General features: G+C 41.5%; 2 protein-coding genes and 1 pseudogene across 2 annotated transcripts; all 3 read right to left on the reverse strand.

Annotated features, from left to right (window-relative positions):
* Positions 1-987: 987 nt before the first annotated feature.
* On the reverse strand, positions 988-1,759 carry LOC137766741 (proline-rich protein 13 pseudogene; annotated as a pseudogene).
* A 6,843-nt stretch (positions 1,760-8,602) lies between these two features.
* On the reverse strand, positions 8,603-9,370 carry LOC137765820 (proline-rich protein 23C-like). The gene has a single exon (XM_068545613.1). It carries the CDS (start codon positions 9,368-9,370, stop codon positions 8,603-8,605), a length of 768 nt encoding a protein of 255 aa, XP_068401714.1.
* An 11,779-nt stretch (positions 9,371-21,149) lies between these two features.
* LOC137765822 (proline-rich protein 23C-like) lies at positions 21,150-21,932 on the reverse strand. The gene has a single exon (XM_068545614.1). It carries the CDS (start codon positions 21,930-21,932, stop codon positions 21,150-21,152), a length of 783 nt encoding a protein of 260 aa, XP_068401715.1.
* Positions 21,933-25,541: the final 3,609 nt, after the last annotated feature.

The following is a 25,541-nucleotide window of genomic DNA, read 5'->3' on the forward strand; positions in this document are numbered from 1 at the left end:
TTTTAGATTCTACATATAAGCGATATCATATGATATTTGTCTTTGTCTGGCTTACTTCACTTAGTATGATAATCTGTGTTGCTGCAAATGGCATTTCATTCTTTTTGATGGCTGAGTAATATTCTATTATATACAGGTACCACATCTTCTTTATCCATTCATCTGTTGATGGACATTTAGGTTGCGTCCACATCTTTGCTTTTGTAAATAGCGCTGCTATGAACATTGGGGTGCATGTATTTTTTCGAATTATGGTTTTCTCTGGATATATGCCCAGGAGTGGGATTGCAGGAGCATATGGTAGCTCTATTTTTAGTTTTTAAAGGAACCTCCATACTGTTCTCCATGGTGGCTGTACCATTTTACATTCCCACCAACAGTGTAGAAGGGTTCCTTTTTCTCCATGCTCTCTCCAGCATTTATTATTTGTAAACTTTTTGATGATGGCCATTCTGACTGGTGTGAGGTGACACCTCGTAGTTTTCATTTGCATTTCTCTAATAGTGATGTTGAGCATCTTTTCATGTGCCTTTGGCCATCTGTATGTCTTCTTTGGAGAAGTGTGTATTCAGATCTGCTGCCCTTTTTTTTTTGAACAGAGACCAGGAGAAACAGCTTTATTTGAACTGAGAGTTGGAGAGTGAGAGGAGGACCTGAGATAGCATACTGAGCTAAGGGGTAGAGATCAGTTTCCAAAATGGCAGTCAGAGCTCATCAGCCAAATGGACTCCACTTCCCAGCAGCCTTGCAGCGAGTGCAATCAATAAAAGGCCTGCTGGGAAATGTTTATTTGCCACTAAATCACCCAAGCATGCCACAATTACAAGAAAGGTACAGGTCGTTTTTTCCTGTCTGTAATCAAATTTCCACAGCATCTCCCCAGTCATGAATATTACAAAAGAAAGTAAAAAAATCACATTTTACAGATCTTAGACTTGTCTTCAGCATTTAGCTCAAATCTCACCATCTTCAAAGAATAGTTCTCCTGCAAAATTCACCAGCTAAAAGTTCTATCCAAGCAGTGGGAAGACGGCCTTTGCTAGCCCATGGCAATTCTTTTCCCATTTTCCCTAGCCAGTTAGGGTTGAACAGCAGAGTGAGGCTTAGATTGCAGGGGTGGCGGGGGGGAGGGACACAAGGGCTAATTTCCCCCAGTACAAGATGGCATCTGAAGCTTCATGAGAGAGCAGAACTGGAGAGACTTGAGGGAAGGGTCCAGGCCCTGTATTCAGTCAGAGTCACTGCTGGAAGAGCAGGAGGAGGAGGAGGAATGCTTGCCATGTTTGTGGTGTTTCTGCTTCTTTTTATGAGCTTTTTTCATTTTCTTTTGCATCTTGTCAATCACCATTCCTGGTCCTACCATGCCAGGAGCCAATGTATTCACAGGACATATGCCAGGGGCAGGTGGTGGGTATGGAGGGGGGTAGGGACCTGAGGGTTGGCATCCTGGATACCCTGGTTGTGGCACAGGATGACAGGGCCCACCAGGGGGAAAGGCTGGATTCCCCTGGGGTGCTCCTGGGGGAGTGGGAAAGGGGCCTGGAGGAAAGGTAGGGGTGGCAGGTGGTGGATGGGTCGGATTGCAATCTCCAGGGTACCTGACGTTAGGGGGGTGTGGATATGGCCCTGGCTGCCCAGCATTGGGATTCCACATATTCAGGTATTTCCTCCATCCCAGGAATGGAAAAAGAAGGAAACTGAGGAATCCAGGCGTCCCGTCACCTCTACACCACTGCTTGGGTGGACTCCTGCTGCCCATTTTTTGATTGGGTTGTTTGTTTTTTGATGTTGAGCTGTATGAGCTGTTTATATATTTTTGAGATTAACCCCTTGTTGGTCGCTTCATTTGCAAATATTTTCTCCCATTCTGTAGGTTCTCTTTTCATTTTGGTTTATGGTTTCCTTTGCTGTGCAAAAGCTTTTAAGTTTAATTAGGTCCCATTTGTTTATTTTTGTTCTTATTTCCATTACTCTAGGAGACAGATCCAAAAAGATATTACTACAATTTATGTCAAAGAGTGTTCTGCCTATGTTTTCCTCTAGGAGTTTTATAGTATCTAGTTTTACATTTAGGTCTTTAATCCATTTTGAGTTTTTGTGCATGGTGTTAGAGAATGTTCTAATTTCATTCTTTTGCATGTACTGTTCAGTTTTCCCAGCACCACTTATTGAAGAGACTCTTTTCTCCATTGTATGTTCTTGCCTCCTTTGTCATAGATTAGTTGACCATAGATGCATAGGTTTATTTCTGGGCTTTCTATCCTGCTCCATTGATTTATATTTCTGTTTTTGTGCCAGTACCATACTGTTTTGATTACTGTAGCTTTGTAGTGTAGTCTGAAGTCAGGTAGTGTGATTCCTCCAGCTTCATTTTTCTTTCTCAAGATTGCCTTGGCTATTTGGGATCTTTTGTGTTTCCATACAAATGAAATTTTTTTTTGTTCTAGTTCTGTGAAAAATGCCATTGGTAATTTGATAGAGATTGCACTGACTGTAGATTGTCTTTGGTAGTATAGTCATTTTGACAACATTGATTCTTCCAATCCAAAGCATGGTATATCTTTCCATCTGTTTGTGTCATTATATCACATTTTCTTTATCCATTCATTATTGATGGACATTAAGGTTGTTTTAATCTTTTGCCTATTCTAAATAATGTTGCAATGAACATGGGGTGCATCTATCGTTTTGAGTTAATGTTTTTATTTCCTTTGGATAAACACCCAGAAGTGGAATTGCTGGATCATATGATAGTTCTATTTTTAAGTTTTTGAGGAACCCCATACTGTTTTCCACAGCAGCAGCACCAATTTACATTCCCACCAATAGTGCATGAAGATTCTCTTTACTCCACATTTTCACCAACAATTGTTATTTGTTATCTTTCTGATTATAGCCATTCTGACAGATGTGAGGTAGTTATCTCATTGTGGTCTTGACTTGCATTTCCCTATGTCTAGTTGATGTTGAACACCTTTTCACACACCTGTTGGCCATCTGTATGTCTTCTTTGCAAAAATGTCTTTTCAGATCCTCTGCTCATTTTTTAATTGAAAAAAAATCTTTTGCTATTGAGCTGTATGAGTTCTTTATATATTTTGGATATTATCCCCTTATCAGATACATGACTTGCAAATATTTTCTCCCATTCTGTAGGTTGTCTTTTCATTTTGTATATGGTTTCCTTTGCTGTGCACAAGCTTTTTAGTTTGATTAGGTCGCATTTGCTTATTTTTGCTTTTGTTTCCCTTGCCTGAGGAGACAGATTCAAAAAATATTGCTAAGAATGACGTCAAAGAGCAAACTGCCTATGTCTTCTTCCAGAAGTTTTATGATTTCAGGCAGGTCTTACATTTAAGTCTTTAATCAATTTTGAGTTTATTATTGTATATGGTGTGAGAAAGTAGTCCAGTTTGAATCTGTAGCTGTCCAGTTTCTCCAACACTGTTTATTGAAGAGGCTGTCTTTTCCTCATTGTATATTAACTGACCATATAAGTGTGGATTCATTTCTGGGCTCTGTGTTCTGTTCTATTGATCTACACGTCTGTTTTTTTTGCTAGTACCACAGTGTCTTGATTTCTGTTTGCTTTGCAGTATAGTTTGAAATCAGGGAGCATGATACTTCTAGCTGTGTTCTTTTTCAAGATTGTTTTAGCTTTTCAGTTTCTTTTGTATTTCCATACAAATTTTAGAATGATTTGTTCTAGTTCTGTGAAAGTTGACATTGGAATTTTGATAGGGATTGCATTGAATCTTTATTTTATTTATTTATTTTTTAAAGAATGATTGTTTCAATTACAACAGCTTTTATTATCTTTTTAAATTTTTTAATATTTATTTATTTTATTTCTGGCTGTATCGGGTCTTAGTTGCGGCATGCTGGATCTTTGTTGTGGCATGTGGGATCTTTTCAATGGGGCAGGTGGGCGTCTCGCTAGTTGTGGTGTAGGGACTTCTTTCTAATTGCAGCACACGGGCTTAGTTGCCCCATGGCATGTGGGATCTTAGTTCCCTGACCAGGGATCGAACCTGCATCCGCTGCATTGGAAGGCAGATTCTTTACCACTGGACTACCAGGGAAGTCCCAGCAATGTCTTTTGATATGAAAAAACTTCATCCCTACTTCAAAATATATACAAAAATGAAATCCTAAGAAATTAGGTATCTAAATTGGAAAAAATTAAACCATTAGCAGAGAGTGTAGGAAATATCTTATTGAACTTTCTTGGGAAAGATTTTTAAAACTGACCCAAAAAGTAGAGACCATAAAAGATTGTGAAATTTCACTGTATGAGAATTATAAGGGCGTGTACACTTAGACAAGTTAAAAAACAAGTGGCACACTGGAAGAAAATATTTATAAGCTATAAAACATAAAGGATTAGTAGCTTGAATATATAAAAATTTTCAAATGCATAAAGAATAGTCTCATAGGTCTAATAGAGAAAAAGAGTTAAGGATATAAACTGACAATAAGCAGACATTAATATATCAATGAACAGATTTCTACTCAGTTGTATAAAGGAAGTATAACTTCTTCATTTATATAATTGACTTCATCTCCCTCCTGAGCCTCCACCTCATTGGTATGGGGGATTTGGAGTTGGGGGATGGGGAATAGGTACACTGTAAACTTTCCAGATAAGTGAATCTCAGACATTTTTGGTTCTCATTCATCTTCAGATAACACAGGCACCTTTTTGTAAATGTTTCCAGTTTGGATTCTCTCCTCCTTTCCTTGCTTCTCCTTAGGATGGTGGCTGGGAACATGGTAGGGGGCGATTATCCAATCTGAGTACCATCCTCCATCTTATTTTTCCCAGATTCTTAAATGGGAAGCAAGGAAAAAACCTCCCTTTTCTTGGCCTTCTCTTCAGCTAATGCTAAGGATTTTTACTTATAGAAGCTGAAAGTCATGATACATGTGAGTGATGAATGCTTACATTCTCTATTCTGTCTCTCTTTTACTTTTCCACGTCCTACTCTTGGGTAAGAGTGGCCTTTTCCTCTTTCCATTCTCATCCAGTTAGAACGCCTCAGTCCTCTCTGCACGATGATTTCTATTAAAATTCTATGTTCAGTCTTCCAAACACTGCTGTTGATATTAAAGGTTGCTTAAGAAATTAAATGTAACTTTTCTGTCTGGAGAAAAATTGATTCTCATGACACTTGCCTAGTAACTCCAGGCTGAAAGCTAACCTCTTTAATCTGGGTTGTATCTGTCCTCCCCACCGAAAAGGTTAAAGCTATTAGACTTGATGGGTGATAAGTTGAAAGACAGTAAGACTTACAATGTATGAAAATATATCTGATGAATGGATAAAGAAGATGTGGTACATATATATAATGGAATACTACTCAGCCATAAAAAAGAATGAAATAATGCCATTTGCAGCAAAATGGATGCAACTAGAGATTATCATACTAAGTGAAGTAAGTCAGAAAGAGAAAGACAAATACCATATGATATATCACTTACATGTGGAATCTAAAATATGACACAAATGAACCTAAGTGTGAAACAGAAACAGAATCACAGACATACAGAACAGACTGGTGATTGCCAAGGGGGAGGGGGTTGGGGGAGGGATGGAGTGGGAGGTTGGGGTTAGCAGAGGTGAGCTTTTATATATAGAATGGATAAACAACAAGGTCCTATTGTATAGCACAGAGAACTATATTCAAGATCCTATGATAAACCATAATGGAAAAGAATATTAAAAAAAGAAGATATACATATGTATAATTTAAAAAAATTATTTATTTGGTTGTGCCGGGTCTTAGTTGCAGCAGGTGGGCTCCTTAGTTGCAGCACGTGGGTTCCTTAGTTGTGGCATGCATGTGGGATCTAGTTCCCTGACCAGGGATCGAACCTGGGCCCCCTGCATCGGGAGCATGGAGTCTTAACCATTGTGCCACCAGGGAAGTCTCTATATGTATAATTGAATCACTTTGCTGTACAGCAGAAATTAACACAGCATTGTAAATCAACTATACTTCAGTTAAAAAAGAGAAAATATAAATGAAATTGGTTTAAAAAATATTATTCTCATTACATGTGAAAAATTGCACTATCTTACCAGTAGCTAGGAAATTGCAAATTTAAAAAATGAGATACTACCGGCAAACAGTTTAAAGTTTGGTGAAAGACTGCTAGAGGCTGTTTAAACTGTTGCAACCACCCAAGAGAACAATTGGCACTATTAAGAAAACTGTAAATGTATATATCATGCCACCCATCAATACAACTTCTAAGTATACTTCCTAGAGGAACTCTTCCTCAGGTGCATAAGATGACGAGTGTGAGGATATTCACTGCAGTTTCGTTTGTAATACTAAAAACTACACAAATATCCATTAACAAATTAACAAATAAAATATGGTATATTCATATGATGGAAACAGAAATCTTTAGGAGAAATGAACCATATATATATCTATTTCAAAAATAACATTGAGGTAAAATGTAAACTGAAGAATATAATGCCAGTTATAAAAATTTAATTGTTCACAAAGCAACATAAACATTGATTATTTATATCTACATACATGTAGCATTCATGTATTGACTAGAATGATACCCCCCAAATTCATGATGTTATGAGAATCCTCTGGGAATGGGCAGCAGGAAATGGGGATCAAAGGATATGACTACATTATCTTTAACAATTTCTTTACAGTAAAAAAGACTTTAAAGAAATGGTACTAAGAAGTAACAGCTGCCAAGTGTGGGTGATGGGCTCATGATCATGAAAAAATGCTCAATAATAAATTAGACCAGGGAATTCCCTGGTGGTCCAGTGATTAGGACTCTGCACTGCTGAGGGCCCGGGTTCGATCTCTGGTTGGGCAAGTAAGATCCCACAAGCTGGAATGTCCATGATGTGAAGCTGAGTGTGTCCTCGCGTGTAGCAGTTCTTCTTATCACCCCCAAAAGGAAATCAAGGCAAAGCCTAGACTGCCATGAAATTAAAAATTAGCCATTTGATTGTTAAAGTACAGGGGAATATGGCATTGTACAAACTGCTTCTTTAAGGAAAAAAATCATAGCTTCCCCTTTCCTCCTTCCATTAAATATTGCTTTCACTCATTTTGTCATTGTATTTTAAGAAATATTTCCAAAAAGTCCAGTGTACTACATACATTTGTGCCATTTATTCATTTATTTATTCAATGTGCATTTATCTTGACTGACCAGCTCCAGGGAAAAGTGTTAGGCAAGCAAGAAGAAAGGGAAAAAGAAAGTCGGTGATCAGACTTCATCTAAATATTCAAGACCTATATGAAGAAAATTATAATTTCTTTACTGCTAGTTAAAGACAAGAATAAATGGAGATGAACATCAACATAAAAAGAACCAATATCTTGTGGTGGACAGTGTGACGCACCAAGCAGAATCTTCTTCAGTGAGAGTTGTTCCCATAACTGGCTTCAGCTATTATCCCCTTTATAAAACTGTCTCCGGTGAGGAAAGCTGCCTTGCCCAGAGCCATGGCCCTTCCCTGGTTTCTCACACCCAAAGACTGATGGATGAGGGAATTGGGCTATTTCAGCCTAACCTGGGACAGCTCTGACCAGCCATTCTAACTCCAGAGCTCCCAGTGAGGTTGGCTGAGGCTGTCGGTCTTCTCTCTCTGACCACTACTGTTTACTTTGCTTCTCTTTCACAAGGATCTTCTTAATAAATATTGTGCATGCGTAAAAAAAAAATGATCAGAAGCATTTCAGAGGACACTGCGGAGGTCATACAGGTAAAACTACAATTACAAAAGGAAGGGAAAAACCTGGAATGGAGAGAAAGAAGAGATGCATGGGAAGGTGATGAAAAACAGGATAAACTGGAAAAAAATTGAGGTGAGTTTGAGGCAAGAGTAGGGGTGAAACAAGAAAAACGGAGTTGGCTGAAGGTGACAGAGGTGGCAGAAACAGCTCATGCAGCAGTGGCAAGGGATCTAAACATCCATGGTTGGCTGTATGTGGTCTACCCTTGCGAAAAGTCCTTACCAGAATCTGCTTTTTTTTTTTTTTTTTTTTTTTCTGTGAGAGTGATTCTTTTTACTTTTTTTAAAAAAATTTAATTAATTAATTAATTAATTTTTGGCTGTGTTGGGTCTTCGTTTCTGTGCGAGGGCTCCCTCTAGTCGCGGCAAGCGGGGGCCACTCTTCATCGCGGTGCGCGGGCCCCTCACTGCCGCGGCCCCCCCCCCCCGTTGCGGGGCACAGGCTCCAGACGCGCAGGCTCAGCAGTTGTGGCTCGCGGGCCCAGTCGCTCCGCGGCACGTGGGATCCTCCCAGACCAGGGCTCGAACCCGCGTCCCCCGCATTGGCAGGCAGACTCTCAACCACTGCGCCACCAGGGAAGCCCCAGAATCTGCTTTTTTTAAAAAATCATTTTTGCCGCTATGGATCGAGGCATTTTGCTTAAAAAAAAAAAAAAAAACCCAGAAAACCAAAAACTAACGAAACCAAGATAAAAACCGCAACTGCCCAGTGTCCATGAATGAAGATGCTCCAGCTCTGAGCGGTGGCAGGGGCTCAGAGTGAATCTAGGTAGATCACTGAGTGCCGGAAGCTGGGTGCAAGGAATTGTGGGAGGCAGTTCATTCCGGGATCAGGCATTTCCCGCCCTTGAGCAGAGGACCATGAGGGCGTTGGGGGCGCTCGTGAGGACCCGGACTCGGAGAGGGAGGTAGAGGTTGGAGTGGTGGGTCGGGGAAGGGCTCCGGAAGGTGCAAGTCCAGGTTGGTGTCGTGGTGAGGAGAGCCTCTCTCTGGACTGGGGTTGGGCGCCCGAGGCCAGAGCTCTGGGCGGAAGCCCTGCGCGCCGGGGCCCGACACCCTTGATGCGGGGCTGCGGAGCCCAGCGACGTAGCCGGCTTCAGCATCCATCCCAGGCGGCAGGAACTCGGCGTCCGCGTCCTCCTTGTTGCCCTCTTCTTGGCAGGCGATCTCTGGGACAGCTGCGCCGAAGACTCCCGGCTCCAGGGCCATGTACTCCCCGGGAGCGCTCAGGAAAGCGGCCCGTTCCTGGCCCTGTACCCACGGGCCTTCCACGCCCGAGCCCAGGAGGGCCTCGGGGACCAGCATGAGGATGTGATCTCCGAGAGACACTTGCAGCACGGACGTGGGCTCGGGCTCCAGCAGCACGTCGACGTGGTCCAGGGGCAGGTGCAGGGCACAGCCGGCGGGCAGGACCACCATGGAGGTTAGCGCGCCCTTGGCCAGGGGCTCAGGCATGTTGTCCAGGTTGGGCGCCGCCTCAGCTTCCGGTTCCTCCGTTCGATGGCGCTTACCAGGGCCAGGTCCTCCGGGCTGCAGCCCCCGCCAGTCCGCAGGGTAGGCGATGGGGCTGCGGGGCCGGCTGCCCATCACCTTGACCGACGGACCTGTGGGCGGCGGTCCCAGGGCCTGGCAGAGGGCGAGGAGGCACTCGGTCCTGTACGCTGTGATGACAGGTGAGGCAAGCCGGGGCGGGCCGGATGGGGCGCAGGACGGCGCGATGCGGGTCGAGTCCTCGGAGCTCTGGGGTCACCTCCCAAGAGTACCGCAGTCCAGGTTTCTAGCGGAGCCGCGTCTGCAGCTCGGTTGGGCCTCGGGCATTGCAATCTTCAGCTCTTCACGCTGACCCCTGTGCGCGCTGGATGATTAACAACATGGGATGTCATGTGACCTGCGGCTGCCGGGAAGTCTCAGTGTAAGCCCCGCCTTCTGCCAGAGATCGGATCGGATCAGCGTTAGTGCAATGCAGTAGCGGGAGTTTTTTTTTTTTTTAAACGAAAGTGTAGCGTAATACTCCTTGGATGCCCGTATGCGGCCCAGTGGCCTTTATTACTTTTATTCTTGGGAAAATATCCAAAATACAATCTCATCAACTGCTTGCTTACTTTTAGAAGTACCTTATGTCTAATGTCTTCTAAGATTTTCCGTGAGGCTATGAAAAGCCTTTATCCCATCACCAGTCACTCCTTCCCAACCCCACCCACATGGTTCTTGAAATTCTTTTCACCCAGGAGACAAATTAGAAATGTAATTTTTCTTCGGTAAAAAAACTTGAAAATATTCAAGTGAAATGGACTGATTGCCGTTTTTGTTGTTGTTTTTGGAGACCAGTATGTGGTAATTATTAATAACAGTACGGAAATTTTATCATGAAGTTAGCCTTTGTCTTTAAACTTGCTGTCTGACGTGTTATAATGAGTGTTTAAAAAGTTAGTTTATTCACTTCTCATTAGTGAAGGTCAGAGGAGAGAAGGAAATTTTACAAAATTAAACACCTGGTTTGTGTTGGACTTGGGAATTAAATACAGACATGTTTAACTTTAAAACAGAGATCTTTGACATTTTACCTATATGCTTATGGCAAAAAACCTAGATGTGGAATTGCTGGGTAGTAGTGTGTGGCACCGTAACAATAGGAGATAAAGCCAGACTGCTTTCTTAAATAGTTGTTCTAATTTATATTTCTGTGAGCAGTGGGTAAGTGTTCCCTTTCCACCACATCCTTGCCAACACTTAGTATGGTTAGATTTCTAAGCATTTTCCAATCTAATGGTATTTCATCATTTATTTATACTGTATTTCTCTGATTACTCATAAGGCTGATCATGTTTTCATATGTATTGGCCACTTGTGTAACATCTGTGTAGGATGTGTTTATGTCTTTTGCCCATTTTTGGATGCTACTGAATTTTGGAACTTCTTTTATATTTATGTGTGTTGAAATTATCTTTTCCCATTTTGTAGCTTGTTTGTATTCACATTCTTTATAGTGCCTTTTGACAAACAGAATTTCTTAACTTTAATATAGTTTCAAATGTATTAGTTTTGTTCTCTATGCTTTGTAATTTTTGTGTATTGCTTAAGAAATACTCCCTATTCCAAGATAATTTTTATATCTTCCGAATATTTAAATCTTCGCTTTTCAAAATTTAAACTCTTTATCCAAATCCAGATTTAAAAATGATTGTTTTCTATGGATGAGACAGTGATTGAATTTCAATTTTTTCCTCATTGTGCAAAGCCTGTTGACCCAATGCTTTTATTGAAAAGTGCTTTCCTGGGACTTGCCTGTCAGTCTGTTGGTTAAGACTCTGTGCTTCCACTGCAGGGGACATGGGTTTGATCCCTGGTTGGGGAACTAAGTTCCCACAAGCTGCGCAGCATGGCCAAAAAAAAAAATCTTTTCTCTTTGAACTGCATCATTTCCTGGGTTACATACTTTTTTGTTTACGTGTGGATATGTTTTTCATCTATTATGATGCACTGGTTTAATTGTCTAACCAGAAGCAATTTCACACAATTAATACTTTTAATACATTAAATTTGCAAAATATTTAACATATAATAATTAATACAATACTAGTTAAATTAGTATACTTTCATAATAAGTTTGTTTTTTTTTTAAAATTTATTTATTTATTTTTGGCTGCTTTGGGTCTTAGTTGCTGCACGCGGGCTTTCTCTAGTTGTGGTGAGCAGGGGCTACTCTTTGTTGTGGTGCGTGGGCTTCTCATTGCGGTGGCTTTTCTTGTTGCGGAGCATGGGCTCTAGGCGCGTGGGCTTCAGTACTTGTGGCACGTGGGCTCAGTAGTTGTGGCTCGCGGGCTCTAGAGCACAGGCTCAGTAGTTGTGGCACGTGGGCTTCAGTAGTTGTGGCGCACCGGCTCCGCAGCACGTGGGATCTTCTCAGACCAGGGCTCGAACCCGTGTCCCCTGCATTGGCAGGCAGATTCTTAACCACTGCACCACTAGGGAAGCCCCCATAATAAGTTTTTTAGTCGACAAAGTCTTTGTTTATGACCATTTTTGGAAAATGGATTTATTAAGCAAAGAATTCCTGGTCAAAACACTTGTTTTCTAGCAGTACTGCTATTATTCCACTGTTTACTGTCTTCCATTGTTGTTTCTGAGAAGTCAGTTAGTTGTCTGACTGAATTGCCTTTTTATTGTAGTTGTCTTTTCTTTCTGCTTATAAAAAGTATTCTCTTTCGATTTGGTGTTTTGTGGGCTTATAATAGTCTGTCTAAATGTGTATTTTAAAAAATTTATCAATCTTGAAAGTTGTTGTGCTTCCTGAATGAGGACACTGTACTATGTCCCAGAACTATGTATATTCTTGCAAATAGGCTTCTTTTCCCTTTCTTCCATGCTGAAAGTCTTGCCACCTCTACCTGCCATAGGATCATGAAGACTAATTTCATCATGCCTTTTACTCCTGTTCATTGGAGGAAACTGTTCATCCCTAATATCTCAGATTAAAAATCTTCAAATACTCAGTACATGGCCTTTTCTCACTACCTCATATCCTTCTCCTTTTCATTCTGCCTTCTGGAACTCATAGTCAATCACAAAACTAAAAACTCTTCAACTTCCCTGATATTCCCTTTAATTTTCTTTTTAAAACTGAAACCTGCTTCTTCTGAGTTCCCTTTTTTCCCTGGAGGCTTCTCAAGTGGAAGCTGTTTTCTCTCACATACCCCTAGTACCCATGGCTGGAGGTACAGTGTATGTTTGGAGGCTATTTTCTCTCACATACCCCTAGTACCCATGGCTGGAGGTACAGTGTTTGTTATTCTTGCTCCTCATTGATGTTTCCCATTCATATCTCCATTATTCCTGATTTTCACATCGTCAGAGTATAACCACCATCTAATCTGTCTTGGTGCAGTCCTCTACCCTCTTTCCAACTCTAGGACCCCTCTCCCTCACTCCTTAAATGTTTTTTACTCTTGGCTTTCTGTCACTCTCTCTCTCTATTGTTATTTGGTTGTGCCAGGTCTTAGTTGCTGCTTGTGGGCTCCTTAGTTGTGGCATGCAAACTCTTAGTTGTGGCAGGCATGTGGGATCTGGTTCCCTGACCAGGGATCGAACCCAGGCCCGCTGCATTGGGAGCATGGAGTCTTAACCACTGCACCACCAGGGAAGTCCCTCTGTCGCTCTCTCTTGATGCTGTCATAATTCTTGGTGATTTCAAAATGCACATTAGGTAGTTCTTACAGAACACTGGTGTATCTCTATCTTATACCACTCCCCTGCATTCTAGACTCCCATCTCTCACTTCCTAGTAAACATCTCCACTGAATATGTAACAGGCACTTCACATGACATATGTCCAAAATTGAGCATATTTTTTCTATATATACTACCCTCAGGTCTTTCCAATTTCAGAAAATAACAATTCCATTTTTTTTTGCCCATGTCCCAAACCCTCAAGTTATCCTAGAATCTCTCTCACCTCTTGCATGAGGAAATTCTGTTTTCTCTGTCTTCAGAATGTATCCAACTACATGCCACTTCATATCACTTCTCTTCCTATTACTTTAATGTAAGGCACCATTACTTCTTGTGTGAATTATTGTACTCCATGAAGGCAGTGATTTTTAACTATTTTGTTCTTGGCTGTACTCCTGGAGTTTGGAAAGGTGCCTGGTACATAGTAGGCACTTAATGCATGTTTGTTGAATGAATGAGTGACTGATTTTTTTCTGTCATCACATCTGGAGAATTTCTCATTCATTATTTCTGTGAATAAAGCTACTTCCTGTGCTTTCAGTGTTCCCCCTCTCTATCTACAACAGTCATGTAGTAGAACTACTCCCTCTCTGATAATGTCTCTTAGTTTCCCTTTCATGTTTTACATGTTTTTACCCTCCTTAGCTTTATGGATGATTTCTCTAGCTCAGTGTTTCCATTTTCTTTTTTTTTTAAATTTTTATTTTATATTGGGGTATAGTTGATTTACAATGTTGTGTTAGTTTCCAGTGTAACAGCAATGTGGTTCAGTTATACATATACATATATCCATTGTTTTTCAGATTCTTTTCCCATATAGGTTATTGCAGAATATTGAGTAGACTTCCCTGTGCTATACAGTAGGTCCTTGTTGATTATCTATTTTATATATAGTAATGTGTATATGTTAATCCCAAACTCCTAATTTATCCCTCCCCCCACCTTTCCCCTTTGGTAACCATAAGTTTGTTTTCGAAGTCTGTGAGTCTGTTTCTGTTTTGTAAATAAGTATCATCTTTTTAGATTCCACTTATAAGTGATATCATATGATATTTGTCTTTCTCTGTGTGACTTACTTCACTTAGTATGATATTCTCTAGGTCCATCCACGTTGCTGCAAATGACATTATTTCTTTTTTTTTATGGCTGAGTAATATTCCATTTTATATACGTATCACATCTTCTTTATCCATCCCTCTGTCGATGGATATTTAGGTTGCTTCTGTGTCTTGGCTATTGTAAATAGTGCTGCAATGAACACTGGGGCGCATGTATCTTTTTGAATTAGAGTTTTATCCAGATATATGCCCAGGAGTGGGATTGCTGGATCATGTGGTAGTTCTATTTTTAGTTTTTTTAAGGAACCTCCATACTGTTTTCCATAGTGGCTGCACCAGCTTACATTCCCACCAACAGTGTAGGAGGGTTCCCTTTTCACCACACCCTCTCCAGCAATTATTATTTGTAGACTTTTAAATGATGGCCATTCTGACTGGTGTGAGGTGATACCTCACTGAAGTTTTGATTTGCATTTCTCTAATATTTAGCGATGTTGAGCATCTTTTCATGTGTGTTTTTTTTAAAATATAGATTTATTTATTTATTTATTTATGGCTGTGTTGGGTCTTCATTGCTGCTCACGGGCTTTCTCTAGTTGCGGAGAGTGGGGGCTACTCTTCGCTGCAGTGTGTGGGCTTCTCATTGCAGTGGCTTCTCTTGTTGGCAGAGCACGGGCTCTAGGCGTGCAGCCTTCAGTAGTTGTGGCATGCGGGCTCACTAGTTGTGGCTCCTGGGCTCTAGAGCGCAGGCTCAGTAGTTGTGGCCCAGGGGCTTAGTTGCTCCGCAGCATGTGGGATCTTCCCGGACCAGGGATCGAACCCGTGTCCCCTGCATTGGCAGGCGATTCTTAACCACTGCTCCACCAGGGAAGTCCCTCATGTGCTTTTTGGCCATATTTATTTCTTCTTTGGAGAAATGTTTATTTAGGTCTTCTGCCCAATTTTTGATTGGGTTGTTTGTTTTATTGGTATTGAGCTGCATGAGCTGTTTGTATATTTTGCAGATTAATCCCTTGTCAGTCGCATCGTTTGCAAATATTTTCTCCCATTTTGTGGGTTGTCTTTTCATTTCATTTATGATTTCCTTTACTGTGCAAAAGCTTTATGGATGACTTCTCTAGTTCAGTGTTTCCATCCATTTTCAATTCTGTCTAAACTGTTGTTTAACCCATTCATTGTATTTCTCACTTCCATGTTCACAAATTTAATCCCCAGAAATTTTCTTTAGTTCCCTTTTAGAGTTGCCATATCTTTTGATATTTTTTTCTTAGCTACACTTATGTTGCCCTCTTTTGTGTCTTCAAATCATATTAATTTTATTTTAAGATATTTTATATATGATAATTCATCAATTTCAATCATTTGAGGGACTGATTTACCTTTTCCTTGTTTTGAATATTTCTCATTTTTTCTTACTTATGGTGGTTTCTTCCCTTATGTGTTCTCTGATTTTGGATTATGAGTTTAGAATCACTGGAAGGTCATCTCTGAGAAGGTACTTAGCCCTGAGTATAAGCTGTATTCTCAGAGAAAATTTGTTTTACTTTTGCCAGGTTAACCATCTACCAGAGAATATCTTGAACTGAACTGTCACCTACCCCCTATTCTGTTCAGTTCTACCTGGAGCCAAGGCTGAGACAGGTACATTTATGTCCCATCTCCTTTTGTTTTATGAGTTTTTTTTTTTTTCTTTTGCTTGTTAGATTACCTATTGGAGGTATTTTCTGGAAGCCTGGGATTTTTTTCAGGGCTATGTGACCCTGACTTTTATTTGCTCCCCCATAAATGGGCCGTTAAAACCAAAGCTCTAAGTCATCATAGAAGGTTAGGTATCCCCATGTACCTTCTTGTTTTAGCATACACTTTCCTGTCTGGGTTTGTGATATGTCATCATTTTTGACCTTGGAAGATTTCTCTTACATTTTTACTAGCTGTGATATGCCTTTAAAATAATTTTTATCCATCAGTTTCAAGAGTGTTGTTCTTGAGGATATTTTGTACTATTTGGTTCACATGTTGCTAAAAATGAGTACCCTCAGTTATTTCTAATGTAGATTATGAGGCTCTTGCAACAGAAGGTATAATTTTGCAAACGGGGCCATCTTCCCTCTTCATAATAATCAGATAATTAGGCTGGGACTTGTGTCTGATTAATTGCTATGTTATGGGGGTAAGGAGGAGGGATTGTTGAATTGTGGTGGGAATTGTGGACGAGATGGTAGTACAGGGGATTCCTTCTACTGGAGGCAGAGAGCAATGATAGGAAATATTAAAGCATATTAAATATAGACATCTACTTTGAAAAGAAAGACACAAGCTTGCAGGGACCAGAGACAGAGTAGAAAATCCAATCTCTGAACGGACAGCTGATATTTTGATGTATTTGGGGCACTGAGACAAAAATATATAATGGCAGCTGGGATTTCTGTTCTTTTGAGGGGGCTCAAAATCAGCCCATTGCCAATCATCAGAGGTTGAAGAGGCAGTGACCACTATTTCAAGGTTGTACCTGTGGTTAATCAGGAAAGACAGATGGAAACTGTGAATGGCCAGTTGTGATTTGTGACATGTAATTGCTTGGGGATTAGACCTGTGACTTTCTAGAGTTCCAAATGCCTTGGCTCTGAGTTGTCTTCCACTAGGAAATGGAAATTATAAAAAATTATAACTGTGAGATGAAGAAGATGAATTCTCACTCAAAATGCACCCACCAATGAAATTACCAAGCACATGGGGCAATCCAAAGTGATGAAAGAACAAAGAATAGGAGATTTTACTTGTGAGGAAATTGAATTAAGGGAGCCATTAATTAATGTTTAAAAAATTTCAAAACATAAAGGATGGAATACTATCCATGAAACAAAAATAGGAGTTTATAATACTAAGTGGGGAAGTTTTGAAACAAGAATAAGGAAGTAAAATCTTGAAAAAAATTCTTTGAAATAAATACATTCTTGTAGAAGTATAAACAGAAGAAACTTGATTAAAGGATTAGTTAATTGGATTAAAAAATAGAAAGCTGGAATTGATAAGGCATACAGCACATGATATTAAGATGTTAAGAGTCATGGGAGATTGATTGAGCAGTGCCATTTTTTATGTGATTGGATTTCCAGACATGAGGATGTGTGTTATTACAAGAGATAGAGCCTAAGATTTTGTGGGATTTCAGGCAAGAGATAATTTCCCATATTGATAGTTAACCAAATCCATCGAGCCAAATAAAAATAGAATCTACCCCTAGAGATGTTACAGTAAAACTGTAGGATGCCAAAGGAAAAGAAACATTTTAAAATATGCTAAAATGTCAAAAAATACTTAGGAATAAGCCTGACCAAGGGGGTTAAAGACTTATATGCTGAGAACTATAGAACACTGATAAAGGACATTGAAGATGATTCAAAGAAATGGAAAGATATCCCATGCTCTTGGATTGGAAGAATCAATATTGTAAAATGGCCGTACTACCCAAGGCAATGTACAGATTTAATGCGAGCCCTATCAAATTACCCATGACATTTTTCACAGAACTAGAACAAATAAGCCTAAAATTTATATGGAACCATAAAAAACCCAGAATTGCCAAAGCAATCCTGAGGAAAAAGAACAAAGTTGGAGGCATAACCTCCTTCTTCAGACAATACTACAAAGCTACAGTAATCATAATAGCGTGGTATTGGCACAAAAACAGACACATGGATCAGTGGAACAGGATAGAGAGCCCAGAAGTAAACCCACACACCTACAGTCAGTCTTTGACAAAGGAGGCAAGCATATACAACAGAGAAAGACAGTCTCTGCAGCAGTGATGTTGGGAAAGCTGGACAGCTGCATGTAAATCAGTGATATTAGAACAGTCCCTCACACCATACACAAAAATAAACTCAAAATGGCTTAGAGACTTAAATATAAGACATGACACCATAAAACTCCTAGAAGAGAACATAGACAAAATATTCTCTGACAAAAAGCGTAGCAGTGTTTTCATAGGTCAGTCTCCCAAGGCAATAGAAATAAAAGCAAAAATAAACAAATGGGACCTAATCAAACTTATAAGCTTTTGCACAGCAAAAGAAACCATAAACAAAATGAAAAGACAGCCTATGGATGGGGGAAAGTATTTGCAACTGATGTCACTGACAAGGGCTTAATTTCCAAAATATACAAACAGGTTATATAACTCTATAACAAAAACCCAAAGAACCCAATCAAAAAATGGGCAGAAGACCTAAACAGACATTTCTCCAAAGAAGACATACAGAAGGCCAAAAAGCACATGCAAAGATGCTCAACGTCACTAATTACTAGACAAATGCAAATCAAAACTACAATGAGGTATCACCTCACACTGGTCAGAATGACCATCATTAAAAAGTCCACATATAATAAATGCTGGAGAGGGTGTGGAGAAAAGGGAACTCTCCTACAGTGTTGAAGGGAATGTAAATTGGTGCAGCCATTATGGAGAACAGTATGGAGATTCCTTAAAAGACTAAAAACAGTTGCTATATGGTCCAGCAGTCCCACTCCTGGGCAAATATCCAGAGAAAACTCTAATTTGAAAAGATACATGCACCCCAATGTTCATAGTAGCGCTATTTAAAATAGCCAACTGGTGACTTCCTTGGTGGCGCAGTGGTTAAGAACCTGCCTGCCAGTGCAGGGGACATGGGTTTGAGCCCTGGGCTGGGAAGACCCCACATGCCGCCAAACAACTAAGCCCGTGCACCACAACTACTGAAGCCCACGTGCCTAGAGCCCGCGAGCCACAGCTGCTGAGCCCACATGCCACAACTACTGAAGCCTGCGCGCCTAGAGCCCGTGCTCTGCAACAAGAGAAGCCACCGCAGTGAGAAGCCCGTGCACTGCAACGAAGAGTAGCCCCAGCTCGCTGCAACTAGAGAAAGCCCACGTGCAGCAACAAAACCCAACACAGCCAAAAATTAAATAAATAAATAAATAAATAAATGAAAAAAAAGAATAAAATAGCCAAGACATGGAAGCAACCTAAATGTCTATCTACAGATGAATGGATAAAAAGATGTGGCATACCTATACAATGGAATACTACTCAGCCATAAAAGAGAATGAAATGATGCCATTTGCAGCAACATGGATGGACCTAGAGATTATCATACTAAGTGAAGTAAGTCAAAGAAAGACAAATATCATATGATATCACTTATATGTGGAATCTAAAATATGATACAAATGAACTTATTTACAAAACAGAAATAGACTCACAGACATAGAAAACAATCTTACGCTTACCAAAGGGGAAAGAGGGTGGGGGAGAGATAAATTAGGAGTTTGGGATTAGCAGATACAAAACTATTATGTATTCAATGTAAAGCAGATAAACAACAAGGTCCTACTGTATAGCACAGGGAACTATATTCAATATCCTGTAATAAACCATAACCATGTAAAAGAATATGGAAAAGAATATATAACTTTGCTGTACATCAGAAACTAACACAACAATGTAAATCAACTATACTTCAATAAAAAATAAAATAAAATTAAAAAATGTGCTAATGAACAGCTGAATCAAATATGAAAGGAATAACAACTTGATTGGCAGAGACCTCTTGCCTGCAACAACAATAAAAAATGGCAGAACAATGGAGTAATGTCTTTAAAGTACTTAAATAACACTTTGAATTAGGAATGAATATATAATAAAACATTTTCAGATATACAAGACTAAGAGAGTGTACTACACAAAAACATGTTGAGATTTACAAAACCAAGATAATTTACTACACATAGGGTATAGTGGAAAGAACTATTAAAGTATATTCTTCAGCAAGAAGAAAATTGAGGCTAGACTTTGAGAGTGGAATATAAGAATAAAAAGGTAGAGAGGAAATGATAAAGCATGTTGGTGAATATAAATAGTATTGATGTTTAAAAAAGCTGAAACCGTCTTGTTTTCAGCTTTACCAGTAGATTTTATTTCTTTTATAAAAATGTGAAACAAATATGGTAATTAATGTTTTATTTTTTAAAATTTTTATTTATTTATTTTTGGCTGCATTGGGTCTTCGTTGCTGCGCACGGGCTTTCTCTAGTTGCGGTGAGCGGGGGCTACTCTTCGTTGTGGTGCGTGGGCTTCTCACTGCAGTGGCTTCTCTGGTTGCGAAGCATGGGCTCTAGGTACGTGGGCTTCAGTTGTGGCTCATGGGCTTAGTTGCTCCACGGCATGTGGGATCTTCCCGGACCAGGGCTCGAACCCGTGTCCCCTGCATTAGCAGGCAGATTCTTAACCACTGCGGCACCAGGGAAGCCCCTAAATTAATGTTTTAAAAGTTAGAGGTTTGATTTACAAAAGAAAAAACTCAGGGTAGAATTTAAAAGGTATGAATAATGTGGAATAGCAGGAATGCAAACATCTTACATCAGTCTGTGAGTCAAAATAACCAGAGGAACAGATTTAAAGAAGAAATGCATATCCTAATACATGCTGAAAACATCTGATAAAATCCAACATTTATTCATAATGAAAAGTGAACTTGACTGGAAGAGAACTTCCTCAGGTTAAGAGGAAGCTATGAACAAACATCATACAATTATGTATAGTAACCATCATACTATTTTGCAGTTTTCCAGGAGAGCAGCTCAAAACACCAAGAAAGAGAAAAGCCATGGCTAAAAATCTTTATAAATTCATGGGAAAACATATAACATGAGAAATCCAGTTATTTCTTGGTTTGGGGAGAAATAGGGTAGCAAGGGTATGGTGCTGGAGAGTAGAATTTGAGAGAAAATAACTGATGCAAACGAGCGGGGAATGGATAGGCCTGAGAATGATCTTTAAAGAAGTCCAGACGTCTGAAAACACATTGTCCGGTATCCCTGGGCAGATTTCCCATTTCAAAGATGCGGTCTAGAGTCTGCTTTCTTTTCCTGACGTCTTCTCCTGCTACTATAGCCAGTCTGGAGGGAAAAAGGAGTTGTTGGCACACGAGATGCTTAATTTCCAGGTTGTAGGACATTCAGTGTAAAAGACGCTGGGAAATCCATTGGGCCTCCAGGATGGTAGCCAGAATTTGTGTGTTTGTGTACAGGGGTGCAGTTCATTCCGGGAACAGACATCTCCGGGCCTTGCGCGCAGGACCATGAGGGCGTTGGGGGCGCTCGTGAGGACCCGGACTCGGAGAGGGAGGTAGAGGTTGGAGTGGTGAGTCGGGGAAGGGCTCCGGAAGGTGCAAGTCCAGGTTGTCGTCGTGGTGAGGAGAGCCTCTCTCTGGACTGGGGTTGGGCGCCCGAGGCCAGGGCTCTGCGACAAAGCCCTGCGCGCCGGGGCCCGACACCCTTGCGGTGGGGCTGCGGAGCCCAGCGACAGAGCCGGCTTCAGCATCCATCCCAGACGGCAGGAACTCGGCGTCCGCGTCCTCCTCGTTGGCCTCTTCTTGGCAGGCCATCTCTGGGACAGCTGCGCAGAAGACTCCCGGCTCCAGGGCCATGTACTCCCCGGGAGCGCTCAGGAAAGCGGCCCGTTCCAGGCCCTGTACCCACGGGCCTTCCACGCCCGAGCCCAGGAGGGCCTCGGGGACCAGCATGAGGATGTGATCTCCGAGAGACACTTGCAGCACGGACGTGGGATCGGGCTCCAGCAGCACGTCGACGTCATCTAGGGGCAGGTGCAGGGCACAGCCGGCGGGCAGGACCATTACGGAAGTGAGCGCGTCCGCGGCCGGAGGTCCCGTCAGGTTGTCCAGGCTGGGCGCCGCCTCGGACTCGGACTCGGGGCCCGCGGGCTCCTCCGTTCGGCGGCGCTTGGCGGGGCCAGGTCCTTCGGTCTCCGGTCCCCACCAGTCCGCAGGGTAGGCACTGGGGCTGCGGGGCCGGCTGCCCATCACCTCGACCGACGGACAGCACTCCCGGGGCCTGGCAGAGGGCGAGGAGGCTCTCTATCCTGCACGCTGTGACGGGTTTCGACGACGACGGCTGAGGCAAGCCGGGGCGGGGCGGCGCGATGCGGGGACGGCAGGACGGCGCGATACGGGACGAGTCCTCGGAGCTCCGGGGCCGCCTCCCCGGGGTCCTACAGTTCAGGCTTCTGGGGGATCGGCGTCTGGCGCTGGGCTGGGCCTGGCGCCTTCGAATCTTCAGCACCTCACGCCGATTCGTCTACGCAACAGACAGCGAAAGATGTTGCAGGTGAAGCCAGTGGAATCCTAGTCGCAGAATGTCACGCTAAGCTCCGCCCCCTCCAAGGCTCCGCCCCGTAGAACTCGCGGTATCTGTGCTGCCCAATAGCCAGGGCTGTGGTTGGTAGGAAGCTACTGTTATAGTCCTCCAGGGGGCAGAATACTTGTGTACTTCATTTTTAGAGAAAAAAAGATACACCGAAAATGGAACTTTAAATATTAGTCACCTTTAAGGTCAATATTTTCCTTTGATTTCAGGCATTCTAGAGAAAAAAACCACTCAAGTAGACCACCCCCTTGGCAACATAAAACGGACCTATCTAAATGTTCCATGAAATTCCTTTAATGCTTGGTCTTTCATTTCAGGAGTAAATGGAAAATACTCATATATGTTTAGGTAAAGTTCTGTCTTAATAGTAAGTAAAATATTTGTGGCAGTTCCTTCCTGAAGATAAAAGCTGTTATAAAATTAAAACAATCTTAGTATAATTAAATTGTTTTATTCAGCATTTATTATATGTCAACCATTCTACTGAGGTTTAAAAAATGATCTTTTTAAAAAAATTTTTTTTATTTTTATTTATTTTTGGTTGCGTTGGGTCTTCGTTGCTGCGTGTGGGCTTTCTCTAGTTGCGGCGAGTGGGGGCTACTCTTCGTTGCGGTGCACAGGCTTCTCGTTGCGGTGGCTTCTCTTTGTTGCGGAGCACGGGCTCTAGGCACACGGGCTTCTGTAGTTGTGGCACGCAGGCTCGGTAGTCGTGGCTCTTGGGCTCTAGAGTGCAGGCTCAGTAGTTGCGGCACATGGGCTTAGTTGCTTTACGGCATGTGGGATCTTCCCGGACCAGGGCTCGAACCCGTGTCCCCTGCATTGGCAGGCAGATTCTTACCACTGCGCCACCAGGGAAGTCCAAAAAATGATCTTTTTCTTAAAAGATAGCCCAACACTTTGTTGAGGTATGATTGACGTACAAAAAGCTGTACACATTTAATATAAACAACTTGAGTTTGCAGAAAGTATACACTCACGAAACTATCACCACAATCAAAACCGTAAAAGTATCTATGACCTGCAAAAGTTTCTTACCGCCCTCTTTGAAAAAAAAATGATCTTTTTTACTTTTCACAGCACCTGAAGCTCAGAGTGGTCAAGTGAGGTTTCAAAAATTAAATATGTACCGAGTTTGTGTTAGATATAGGCATCCAATGCAGACTTATCTGGTTTTAAATCATGAACTCTTAACTCATACATTTATTGCATACACCTAAGAGTGAATTACTAATTGGTCCTATGTGTGCCTTTTCAAGTTAATAGGTAGGGACTTCCCTGGTGACGCAGTGGTTAAGAATCTGCCTGCCAATGCAGGGGACACAGGTTTGATCCCTGGTCTGGGAAGATCCCACATGCTGCAGAGCAGCTAAACCCGTGCGCCACAACTAATGAAGCCCGTGTGCCTAGAGCCTATGCTCTGCAACAAGAGAAGCCACTGCAATGAGAAGCCCATGCAGTGCAACCAAGAGTAGCCCCTGCTGGCCGCAACTAGAGAAAGCCTGCATGCAGCACCGAAGACCAGACGCAGCCAAAAATAAATAAATAAATAAATAAAATTATAAAAAATAATAAAATTAAAAAAAATGTTAATAGGTAATGCCTTCCTCTTTTTTTTTCCAAAATATTTTTCACAGTTTACACTCCTGTGAGCAGAGTATGTTTCCATTTCATTACATCCTTGTAAACATTTCTTTTTTTTTTTTTAATTTTATTTATTTATTTATTTATTTTTGGCTGTGTTGGGTCTTCGTTTCTGTGCGAGGGTTTTCTCTAGTTGCGGCCAGCGGGGGCCACTCTTCATCGCGGTGCGCGGGCCTCTCACTCTCGCGGCCTCTCGTTGCGGAGCACAGGCTCCAGACGCGCAGGCTCAGTGGTTGTGGCTCACGGGCCCAGTTGCTCCGCGGCATGTGGGACCTTCCCAGACCAGGGCTCAAACCCGTGTCTCCTGCATTGGCAGGCAGACTCTCAACCACTGCGCCACCAGGGAAGCCCTAAACATTTCTTACTGATAGACTCTTAACTGTTTTCCAACCTGGTGTAATAAGATGCTGTATCATTGTGTTTTCATTTTGCATTTCTGATTGCCAGTCAGGGTGGATCATTTTTTTCATATGCTTATTAGCCAATATTATATTTAATTCTTTGAAATAGTCCCATCTTTTTTTTTTTTTTTTTACTTTAAAAAAATTAGGTTTCAACTTTTCCTCCAACTTTCTGCAGTGCTGGTTCCTTCTTCTTCAAAGACCAACTCCGAGAGCACTTTCTTGAAAAGGGCATTTCTGACCATTTTGTTTGGAATGGTTTCTTCACTTACTCTCTATCTCATCCCTCCCTCTATGGCCTTCATAGTATTACCACATTCTGTAAATAAACAAAATATTGTTTAAAGAAATTGTGGTTCAGTCATACTACTACCAGTCACTTATCAAGTGTATGTGTAGCAAATGTCTCTATCACAGTATTTGAAGATTTTAGCACTTGATTCACTGTAATTCTCACTCATTCCACATCTGCTATAATTTGTGGTGAGTTTAATATTGTCATGGATCCCTCCTCCCCCCACATCTTGGCTTCTTAGTTCTCTTCCTCTTCAGTAATTTTGTCCTCCCTGCTACCTCATTGACTCATACTCTTGACCTTGTCATTATGATATTTATATGGTAGTCATCAGTTAGATCCGTTAGACTATAACTTAATTAGTAAATAGTAAATTGTAAACTGCCTTCACTGGTCAAGCTCACTTTAACTGTTTTTACAAAAACTTGCATATCTTCCAAGCATCATGTAGCCTAAACAATAAGTTACAAGGCCTCTTCACGACCCCTATAGATAAGTACTTCTGATGGAAGAGTCTTAAGATGTTTGCCCAAGTTGTTTTTTTGGAACTTGGAGTCAGTTGTCCAGTTTGAACTTCAGCTGGTTAAGACTGGTTGGGACAACCGACTCTCCCCTCGGTCATGCGAGAGTGTCTGATCGGTGGCCATTTGATGTCAGAGGGCCAAAACCTCCACCCTAAGAATATGCTAATGCCGCCATTTTCTGAACATGCATCCTCTGAAGAAGCATGTAGCTTAGTTGCACCTGCCAAGAATAATGATACCTCATCTTTTTTTTTAAAAATTAATTAATTTATTTATTTTTGGCTGCGTTGGGTCTTCATTGCTGCATGCGGGCTTTCTCTATTTACAGTGAGCGGTGGCTACTCTTCATTGCAGTGTGCAGACCTCTCATTGCGGTGGCTTCTCTTGTTGTGGAACACGGACACT

The sequence above is a fragment of the Eschrichtius robustus genome, chromosome 6 (genome assembly GCF_028021215.1).
Source record: "Eschrichtius robustus isolate mEscRob2 chromosome 6, mEscRob2.pri, whole genome shotgun sequence".
NCBI lineage: Eukaryota > Metazoa > Chordata > Mammalia > Artiodactyla > Eschrichtiidae > Eschrichtius > Eschrichtius robustus.

What these genes read in the sequence shown, in the direction of transcription:
- LOC137765820 (XM_068545613.1), bottom strand. Translation starts at nt 9,370, where the DNA reads ATGGGCAGCCGGCCCCGCAGCCCCATCGCCTACCCTGCGGACTGGCGG.
- LOC137765822 (XM_068545614.1), bottom strand. Translation starts at nt 21,932, where the DNA reads ATGGGCAGCCGGCCCCGCAGCCCCAGTGCCTACCCTGCGGACTGGTGG.